This window comes from Xenopus laevis, chromosome 3L (genome assembly GCF_017654675.1).
Source record: "Xenopus laevis strain J_2021 chromosome 3L, Xenopus_laevis_v10.1, whole genome shotgun sequence".
Taxonomy (NCBI): domain Eukaryota; kingdom Metazoa; phylum Chordata; class Amphibia; order Anura; family Pipidae; genus Xenopus; species Xenopus laevis.
The window spans coordinates 143,560,552-143,571,548 of NC_054375.1; the positions used below are offsets into that span (position 1 = coordinate 143,560,552).

Sequence of the window (10,997 nt, forward strand, 5' to 3'; positions counted from 1 at the left end):
CGGCGCATGTGATTAGCGCCGGCGTTTTTTCATTTTAGCCGGCGCATATTCAGGGAAGGCGATTAGTCAGCAAGCGACCAAATCTCCCCAAAACGCCCTGTGTGGCCCGACGCTAACAGGTCCTGAACGAGGACTGGAGGGCCCAGGCACATTTGGGTCCCCTGTGGTGCAAATGGGAGATGTAAGCGGAAGTTTTCGACACTGCACTGTGTTTGTAAATGAGCGCTTGAGACTTTACTAGTTTTCTGGCTATTTCACAGTTTGTATACGGCTGCCTCAACAGCAAGCAAGCACTCATGCTGCGAGTCACTGACAAGTTTCCTCTGCTCTTAACAGATTGATTCCAGCACGAGTCATGAGTTGTTATAAAATGCACTCTAAGCCTTTTTTTTTTTTCAGACTGTCTTCCTTTTAAAGAGGAAATTCACATTCAAAGGGAATATCAACCCAAACAAAAAGTTTTTGCCTGTCATAATTCTAAGTAACTTTGAAATGTACATTCATTACCAATTTTGTATGGATTTTACGTAACTATTGAAAGCAGAGTCTGTCCCTTTGTATTCTCTGCACTGGTGGTTCAGACTGTTGATACAATTTTAGACAAGGTATCGGATTAACAGACTTGTCTTTGCTGGGGAACCAAGACTTTTGCAACATTGTTTAAAATTGAACAACCAGGAGTCAAGCGCTGCTTTCAATAGCAATGGTTTTTACAAATAACATAAAAGCACTGACATTTTTTATTAAATGTATATTGCAAACTTGCTTAGAATTATATTTTCTTTTGTCAATTTTGAATTTTGGGGTTAAGTTGCACTTTAAGTTACTCTTTAAATTTCCTATTCTTAGCCGCTTTTCAATTGATCTCCATTTTTTATACCTTTTGAATCACCGACCTCCCTCTTCGGCCTCTCTCTAGATTACAGTTTAAAATGCAGTCTGGATTTTGGGGATGACTGGTCCCAGCAGGTAACGTGCTATTAATCTGCAGGGCTATGATTTTACCGTTATTACTGTGACCTGTTATCCAGAATGCTCGGGACCTGGGGCTTTCCGGATAACGCGTCTTTCCGTAATTTGGATCTTCATACCTTAAGTCTACTAGAAAATCATTTAAACATTAAATAAACCCAATAGGCTGGTTTTGCTTCCAATAAGGAATAATTATATCTTAGTTGGGATCAAGTACAAGCTGCTGTTTTATTATTACAGAGAAAAAGGAAATCATTTTTAAAAATGTGGATTATTTGATTATAATGGAGTCTATGGGAGACTGTCTTTCCGTAATTCGGAACTTTCTGGATAACGGGTTTCCGGATAACGGATCCCATACCTTAAAGGGGTTGTTCAAATTAAATTAACTTTTAGTATGATGTAGAGAGTGGCATTCTGAGACAATTTGCAATTGGTTTTCATTTTTTGTGTGTGTTTTTTGGGTAATTAAGCTTTTTATTCAGCAGCTCTCCATTTTTTTTAAATATCAGCAATCTGGTTTCTAAGGTCCAAACTACTCTAGCAACCATGCATTGATACGAATAAGAGATTGGAATATGAATAGGAGAGGCCTGAATAGAAAGAGGAGTAATACAAAGTAGTAATAACAATAAATGTGTAGCCTTACAGAGCATTTGTTTTTTAGATGGGGTCAGTGACCCCCATTTGAATGCTGGAAACCGCCAGAAGAAGCAGGCAAATAAATCAAAAACTATTAAAAAAAAGAAATAAACTGATGCCAATTGAAAGTTGCTTGGAATTATCCATTCTAGGACATTAATACAGGTATGGGATTATCCGGAAACCCATTATACAGAGAGCTCCAAATTACGGAAAGGTCATCTCGAATAGATGCCATTCTTTCCCCAAATAATCCAAATTTTTAAAAATGATTTAATTTTTCTCTGTAATAATAAAACAGTACTTGATCCAAACTAAAATTTAATCACTGAAGGCAAAAAATCCTCCTGGGTTTAATCCATGTTTAAATCTTATTTTAGTAGAGAAGGTATGAAGATCAATATTACAGAAAGATCCTTTATCTGGACAACCCCAGGTCCAAGCATTCTGAATAACAGGTTCCATAACCGTAGTTAACTTAAAAGGTGAACCACCCCTTTAAGTGTAGTAGAAAATCATTTAAACATTAAATAAACCCAATAGGCTGGTTTTGCTTCCAATAAGGATTAATTATATCTTAGTTTGGATCAAGTACAAGTTACTGTAATTTAAAGATTATTTGGATAAATTGGGTCTATGGGAGATGGCCTTTCTGTAATTTGGAGCTTCCTGGATAACAGGTTTCCGGATAACTGATCCCATACTTGTACTTTCTTTTATCATCTGTTTAGACCGTCTGCTATTCATCTTCCAGTCTCTTACTGAAACAACTGCCTGGTTGCTAAGATAAATTGAACCCTAGCAACCAAAACTGCAAACTAAACAGCATAAGAAAAAAAAAAAAAAAAAAAAAGGAATACAGGTATGGGACCTATTATCCAGAATGCTTCGGACCTGGGGCCTTCCAGATAACGGATCCTTCCGTAACTTGTATCTTCATACCTTAAGGGGCAGATTTATCAAAGGTCAAGGTGAATTTTCGGATTAAAATAATTCGAATTTCGAGCTATTTGTGTACAGGGAATAGTCCAAATTTGATTCAGGAAAAAAAAATCTAAATTTATCATGTATCAAAATTCAACTTTGACCATTCGCCATCTAAAACCTGCTGATTGCTGTTTTAGCCTATGGCGGACCTCCTAGAACCCATTTGGAGTCAATTGGTGGACTTTGAAAAATAGAAGTCTTTTTTGGGGAAAACTTTGATTCGAATTTGATCGAATGCGCCGTTACTTCGAATCGTATGATTCAAATTCGGCCAAATAAGGACCTATTCGGCCAAAAAAACAAAAAACTTTGACATAATTTCGGTTGGTCTTTTGAATTCGAATTTCGAAGTTCAAAGTCTACTGGAAAACCATGTAAACATTTAATAAACCCAATGGGTTAGTTCTACATTCAATAAGGATTAATGATATTTTAGTTGGGATCAAGTACAAGTTACTGTTTTATTATTACAGAGAAAAAGGAAATCATTTTCAAAAATTTGGATTATTTGGATAAAATGGAGTCTATGGGAGACAGCCTTTCCGTAAATCTGTATAATGGGTTTCCGGATAACGGATCCCATACCTGTATTATAAAAAAATAATAATAATTCAAAACCCACAAAATATATTTCAGTATCGCCTTACAAATGTGTGTTTCTATGGGACACTGCTGAACGGATTGTCGTTTAGGCAGAATTGCTACGGGCCATTTTCAGTTTGGAGTGGAAAGTCCAGTTTTTCAGATCACTCTTAAATGGGTGTATTTATGGTTATGTAACAAGATAATCAGAAAAATGCAGCTTAAATATATACTATATTATAAATACACAAACTGCCACTGACTTGCCTTTAATGACAAGCAAGTGTCATTAAAGGAGGACTAAACCCTAAAAATGAATATGGGTAAAAATGGCATATTTTATATACTGAACTTATTGCACGAGGCTAAAGTTTCAGCTTGTCAATAGCAGCAATGATCCAGGACTTCAAACTTGTCACAGGGGGTCACCATCTTGGAAAGTGTCTGTGACACTCACATGCTCAGTGGGCTCTGATTGGCTGTTGAGAAGCTAAGCTTAGGGCTCGTCACTAATTATCCAGCAGAAAATGAGCTTCCCCTGTAATATAAGCGGATGCTACAGGGCTGATAATTAATTCTGATGCTAATTGCACTGGTTTCTGTGTTGCCATGTAGTAATTATCTGTATTAATTACTAATCAGCCTTATATTGTGACATTTCTATTCTATGTGTACTGTATATTGTGAGTGGGTCCCTAAGCTCAGTAAGTGACAGCAGCACAGAGCATGTGCAGTGAATCAGCAGAAAAGAAGATGGGAGCTACTGGGGCATCTTTGGAGACACAGATCTTTACTGCTAAATGGCTGTGGTTGCCTTGGGCTGGTACAGAAATCCAAAACATAATGTGCAACATTTCTAGCTACTTCTTTATTTAGGATTTAGTTCTCCTTTAAGGAGAATGGCTGGTCTTTACATGGCTTTACTGCCTTTTAGCACCTGGGTCCTAGGTTTAATTCCAGGCAGGACACTATCTGCACACTATTTATGTTCTCTCTCTGCCTGCCTGGGCCTCCTTGGGGTACTCCAGTTTACTCCCACGCCGACCAGTGTGTATCTTAGATTGTCAGCTCCACTGGGACAGGGACTGATGTGAATGATGTATAATCTATATAAGGTGCTATATAAAGAATAACGCCTCCATTGCAGTCCAGCCAGGCTATTCATTTGGGTACACTAAAGCTCCCAGGAGTTTATTTAAACAAAGCAAAAGAAAGTATGAAGAGCAATGGCAGCGTCTCCCTAAAGTAAACGAATACCAAATATGTAAAGGATTATAGGAGAATGCAATACACTCTGATCCTGAATGAGACTCGTTTTATAACGGCCTTCCCGTTAGCCTCGCTAAATGCATGGATCCTGCTTTACATAATGCCACGGCACAGCACTACCCTCATGGCAGGAAAAAAAAGTACTAAAGAACTTTAAATGACAACATTTTTAATTATCACTTGATGAGGTAGTGTCCCCCCCCCAGAATTTCTGCATCATTGATTCCTCGGGATGCCTTCACTTTCGAATGTGAGGGCTGTTAACGCGTAATTGGTTTTCATTTTTTCTTATTATTTGTGGTTTTTGAGATATTTCGTTTTGTCAATTTCCCAGCTGCCCCTGGTCATGTGACTTCTGCCTGCACTTTAGGAGAGAAATGCTTTTTGGCAGGCTGCTGTTTTTCCTTCTCAATGTAACTGAATGTGTCTCAGTGAGACATGGGTTTTTACTATTGAGTGTTGTTTTTATATCTACCAGGCAACTGTTATCTTGTGCCAGTGAGCTGTTATCTGGTTACCTTCCCATTGTTCTTTTGTTTGGCTGCTGGGGAAAAAGGGAAGGGGGTGATATCACTCCAACTTGCAGTACAGCAGTAAAGAGTGATTGAAGTTTATCAGAGCACAAGTCACATGACTTGGGGCAGCTGGGAAATTGACAATATGTCTAGCCCCATGTCAGATTTCAAAATTGAATATAAAAAAATATGTTTGCTCTTTTGAGAAATGGATTTCAGTGCAGAATTCTGCTGGAGCAGCACCATTAACCGATTCATTTTGAAAAAAAATTTTTTTCCCATGACAGTATCCCTTTAAGAGCGGTGGGAGGACAGAAGGTAGGTGTAGAACATCACAGCTGTGGGGGTTGTTCACCTTTAAATTAACGGTTAGTATGATGTAGATACAGATATTCTGAGACAATTTGCAATTGGTTTTCATTTTTTTATTATTTGTGGTTATTTATTCAGCAGCTCTGTAGTTTGCAATTTCAGCAGTCTAGTTGCTAGAGTCCAAATTACCTTAGCAACCATGCACGGATTCGAATAAGACCCTGGAATATGAATAGGAGAGGCCTGAATAGAAAGATGATTGATAAAATACAAAACATTTGTAGCCTTACAGAGGATTTGTTTTTAGATGGCGTCAGTGACTCCCTTTTAAAAGCTTGAAAGAGTCAGAAGAAAAAGGCAAATAATTAAAAAAAAAAAAAAAAAAACTATAGAAAATAAATAATGAAGACCAATAGAAAAGTTGCTTAGAATTGGCCATTCTATAACATACTAAAAGTTAACTTAAAGGTGAACCACCCCTTTAAGATAAACTTCAGTTCCCTGGTAAATCTGCCAAGCCGTTGGCTACCAGCCCACAAGCCGAATGTCATATGAATGGAAGCCGTCTGTCACTCACCTGCCCAAAAATGCACGTGGCCAAAGACAGAGATGTCACGAGCAGGGACAGACAGTTTCCATTCATTTGAATGACAGAGGGTAGGTACATGATGGGTGTTGGGGGCAGAATGAAATACATGTGCCAGAAGTCTCACTGCTTAGAGAGATTGTTATAGCTACTTTTTATTAATCATCTTTCTATTCAGACCTTATGCTATTTATATTCCAGTCACTTATTCAAATCAATGCATGGTTGCTAGGGGACTTTGCAACCCTAGCAACCCCATTGCTGAAATTGCAAACTGGAGAGCTGCTGAATAAAAAGCGAAATAACTCAAAAACCACAAATAAATTGCTAATTGTCTCAGAATATCATTCTATGCGTCATACTAAAAGTTAATTTGAAGACAAACAACCCCTCTAATATTATAGTACCCCCTCTTGTAAATTATAAGGATATTATTACAGATGAGTTTCACGACCATATAAAACATAAACGTGGCCGACAGTGACTTCTAATATCCTCCTATTTCGCATCAGGTGGTACTTTATTATAATACACAAGTTTCAGTGAGTCATGTGACAGAAATGACATCACTACTCACCGTTTATAACATCAGTACTCATCGTTTATAAGGATATAATTTAAAGGATATTGATGGCTTTTATGTATTATAAGTCAATATACATGTTTATTTCCTCTCCAGGGGTTATTAGTGTGTCCCTCCCATACTCAGGCGGAAGGAGTAAGTACTACATAAGAAGGAGGTGCACTTAAAGTGAAGTGCAGTAAGGATTAGATGCAGCAGACAGTGAGTAAGCCTGGGAGATCATACTAATCCGTGTATGGAAAAAATAGTGTAAGGTGCTGTCTCTGCAGAGCGAATTTCAAAACATAGCAAGCAAAGTATGCCAAACGCTACTAGCCAAATCGCAGTAAGCATTTACTGGTATCCAGTGGGGAGTTAGTTGTATGCCACAATTTGATTGGCTGCCATTGGCTTGGTCGTACTAGGCACTGTTGTTAGTTAGTACTTATTGCACTTAGTAGCAATGCTACATAGAGTAGGTGGGAAAGGAATACAACAAGGAGTGCTGCCAAGTGAGGAGAGTACTCACCGCTTTCAATCTCGCCCCCCTTCTTCGCGGTAGCCGCGTTGCCCATGGTGGGGGGCGGACGGGTCCTCTAAGTTCTGGACAAACGCCCCCCACCGATAATTTTAAGACCTGTGAGGAGAAATCATTCCATTACTATTGGGTTACACACTGATCGCAGTCCATATGTAAAGCTTTAAATATATTAGTATAGAGGGATTCAACATCAACAGCTTTGCCAAGTATGAATTTATTACTGTCAGTCTGGCTGTGCCCAATTATGCCAGGATCAGGAACACCTCACATGTGTGGCCTTTCAGCTGCCAGATTTTTATCTCCATTCCAACCATCAAGTCTGTAGGTAGAAAGCTGGCCAACATGTTGGCTGAAAGTACAGTTGCTTTTATGGCCCCGTTTCCAATTAAATAGCACATAATAATTTAGATTTTGGTTAAATACATGTCCTTGCTGCCCCATAGCATTCCACGTTAGCCCTTGGCCTGTATAATGATGTAAATAAAGGTGCTCTCACGGCTGTAAATGAGAACAGACACTATAACACAGTGTTCCTCCAGATGCACTACATCTCCCAGTAACCCTCATCACACTCATCAGAGATACTGGGAGGGGCTAAAATATGCCAAGCTCTAATCATGGACTTTGTGCGGAGGTAGAATTGTGGCCTGATAGCATGGGGCACTAGATCAGATTGCAGCCACAGCACTATCTACCTGTGTATTTCCTCCTGGTTCTTCCCAAACTCCCAAAACATAAAAGGCGGGTTAACTGGCAAATGCGGAAACTGATGTGAGAGGGGCCTTGGATTGCAAGCTCCAGGGGTCAGTGAGTGGAGCACTGCAGGATATATATAAATAAAGAATAACAATACGGACAAACTCCAGGCCTACATGGTGGTACTCAGGTACCTCCCCCTGAATAGAAGAGGGGTGTCACTGATACAACCTGCCTTACTCCCCACCCTGGGACTTGATCAGGGGCATCCCATCCCCACAGGCCAGCCCAGCACCCTCAAACCTTCAGCACAGCACCCCTTTAGTAAAGCACAGCACCCCTACAGTACAGCACCCCTTCAGTAAAGCACAGCACCCCTATAGTACAGCATCCCTACAGCACAGCACCCCTACACTACAGCATCCCTACAGCACAGCACAGTACCCCTACAGCACCCCTTCAGTAAAGCACAGCACCTTAGTACAGCACCCCTACAGTACACTACCCCTTTAGTACCGCACCCCTACAGCCCAGCACCCCTACAGCCCAGCACCCCTACAGTACAGAACAGCACCCCTAGAGTTATACACAAACACACCTCTTTATCTGCAGCACTGCAAATCCCAGCAGCCCCTAATGTCATATAACATGGAAGAAGGAAGAGCTGGAATGTGCAGTCAGATAACTAGCGCTTACAGCTGCTACAAACTCCCAGCATCCCCTCGTAGCGCTGGTAAGGAATGCTGGGAAGTGTAGTGCAACCTAATCAGAGGAGGGTACAGAGCCACTACTAATAACGCCTTGGGCCTGTCCATCCATCAGCCAAAGAGCCCAGCTCGGATACCTGTGGGAAGCGATAAGACGGGCCTGCTGGCTCTCCTCCCACCGGACACCTCCAGCACCCGCTCGCCGCCTCCCTTTTCACCTCTAGAACCCCGCAGGCCGCGGAGCCTTTTCCCTCCTCCTCTGCGAACCCTGTAAGACCCCCCCACTCACCTGATTAGCTCCGCCTTGTTCGTCGTCACTCAAACCTTGTCACCCAATCACGGTACGTAGCCCCTCCCGCCCCCTGGACAAACCGTTTCGAATCGAGCTCCCTTAGTGCTCCCCGTAAGTCCCACCCCTTTTTTTGACGATCACCGGTAAAGAGGTAAAGCCTAATCCCACCTCCCCTCCCTGTCACCCAGGAGACGGGTGTCCTGACGTCACGCAGGAAAGAAGCCAATGAGAAGGCGTGGGAAACCAGAGTCTCCGCCTAACGCTGGTCGTTGCCTATAGTCTCGCTCTCACTGGCAGCAGAAAGGCGGGACAAATCTGCAGGTTAATGATTGGATCAGCTGCTGCTTTGACGCCATCGGGATATTTATAGAAAGTACCCAGATCCCGCCTCTTTCAGCTCCAGGGTTGTTAACTCTGTAACCGCTAGAGCTGCGGGAGCGCATGCGCAATTTAGTCTGACGTTTCAATGTGCGTTAGTACTTTGCCTATGCGCGCACAGAATTGTGGGTGATCTGCTTGTTAGTTGGCTCCTGAATTAGACATTTTCTTTCCGTAATGTTTTTGACATTCCTAATTGCAGCCTCTTTATCGCCTGGCAACACATTTCTTTATACCAGACAGACAGGTGGTAAATATGTTTACAGTCTGGGGTCTGTAGTTCTGATTGGTTGGCGCTGTGATGTGCTGACACGTGATCATGTGGCCAGTGACTTAACTAGATATGACTGGGCCCCACAGCAAATGATCTATTCAGGCCCACAGAATGTCTATAGGTTTTACCAATATTTATGGAAAGTGTATATGAGTTAGGCCCCTCCCCTGCAGCCACAGGGTCTGCCCCGCCCCCTGCATGTGATGATCAATACTGTGTAATACGTCATCAGTATGGGAGAGAGTCTCACAGTATCTAATGACCCCGCAGGGTTACCAGCTAAATTGGCCTATTAATTTAAAGCCCAGGCAGGTTTTGAAGTACTAGCCAAGGTACAGATTTGGGCTACATTTTGGGCCCTTGGCTGGCTTTTACTTTGGAAACCTACCAAAGTAATTTCTTGTCCTAATGTGCATCTCCCGGTGCATGCTGGGTAATGTTGTTTTTGTTTAACAATTTGCCAAGTTTAATGTTAAGACTACAATCCCCAGCATGCAATGGGGCTGACTTGTGTAGAAGTCTTGGAGTTACCAGATTTTGGGCTCGGTACCCCAAGTCTCCCGTCACTCTGAAGCATTCTTTAGTTTTTCCTGTGACTTTTCTCAATTTCAGACAACTTCGGGGCAAAAAATCTGCTGGCCACCTAAATGTCTAGAGGTTGAGCTGTTTTACAAATATTTATTGAAATTGTATGTGAATTAGGGACCCCTATATCTCCTGTAGTTACGCCCCTGGTGAAGGGGGGCAAATCTTTCCTGTTTTGCTTCATGGAAAAATGTGCAAATCAATAAAAATTGAAAAAGGCGTATTTATACATCTATTTGTTTATTTTTAAGACTTTTTTTCACTGCACACATTGTGCTATTTTTGGGCTACTTTCAAGTTGCTCTTGGCTAGTTTTGGGTTGGTTTTGTAGCCGACTTTGGCTGGTTTAGACCTGACAACCCTGTAGCACGGTGACCCCAGTATGGGAGGGTGTCTCATAGTATGTAATGGCATAGACACCCCTAAAATCTAACAGCTGCCAGTAAAGTCACAGCAAAATGTGCCCCCCTTACTCTCCAAAACTTGGTGTGACCTGTCCCATCCCCTATAGACCAGTACGACATGGTGGATTCTGAAATGATCAGTTTAGTCCAGGTGCGTCACTCAAATACACAGTGGGCCAAAATTAAAAAACAAAAGCTCCAAGTCGAGGGCCGGAACAGGTTCAGTGTTTATTGAAAACGAATTGAAATGACCTTATAGTATATATTGAACCTGGAACTACCACAGCACAGAAGTTATTTCCTATCAAACAACATTAATCTTTATGAAGTGTTTATATAGAGAAATTTAAAGTGAAAACATTTCCCGGAGGAACCCTCCGAATTTACCTCGATATTTTCTGCTACACACTCCGATCAAATCCTCTCGGATTTTTTTACGCTTATTTATGATTATTCCCGAAATTTTGCTTCGGCGGAAAAAAAAAACAAAACAGATTTTCACGACTTTTTCAGATTTTTCCATCCGATTGTTACGTTTTTTTTAATTTTCGCCCGAAAACTTTGGCGTATTGCACGAAACCCAGTGCACATGAAAAACTCATTGGGACTTCTTCCATTGACTTATATGCAACCTCGACAGGTCTGAGATGCCAGATTTTCAGATTCAGACTTTTCCATCCTCAGGGTTTAACA

General features: G+C 41.3%; 1 protein-coding gene across 3 annotated transcripts in view; it reads right to left on the reverse strand.

Annotated features, from left to right (window-relative positions):
- The window catches only part of prkaca.L (protein kinase, cAMP-dependent, alpha catalytic subunit L homeolog), a 44,823-nt gene extending 35,938 nt beyond the window's left edge, over window positions 1-8,885 (reverse strand). The window contains exons 1-2 of one of the 3 annotated variants that reach the window (XM_018253627.2): window positions 8,661-8,885; window positions 6,957-7,064 (exon numbers count right to left, since the gene is read on the reverse strand). In XM_018253627.2, the coding sequence (XP_018109116.1) occupies window positions 6,957-7,002 (46 nt within the window). In that variant the 5' untranslated portion in view covers window positions 7,003-7,064; window positions 8,661-8,885. 3 annotated transcript variants of the gene reach the window in all.
- Window positions 8,886-10,997: the final 2,112 nt, after the last annotated feature.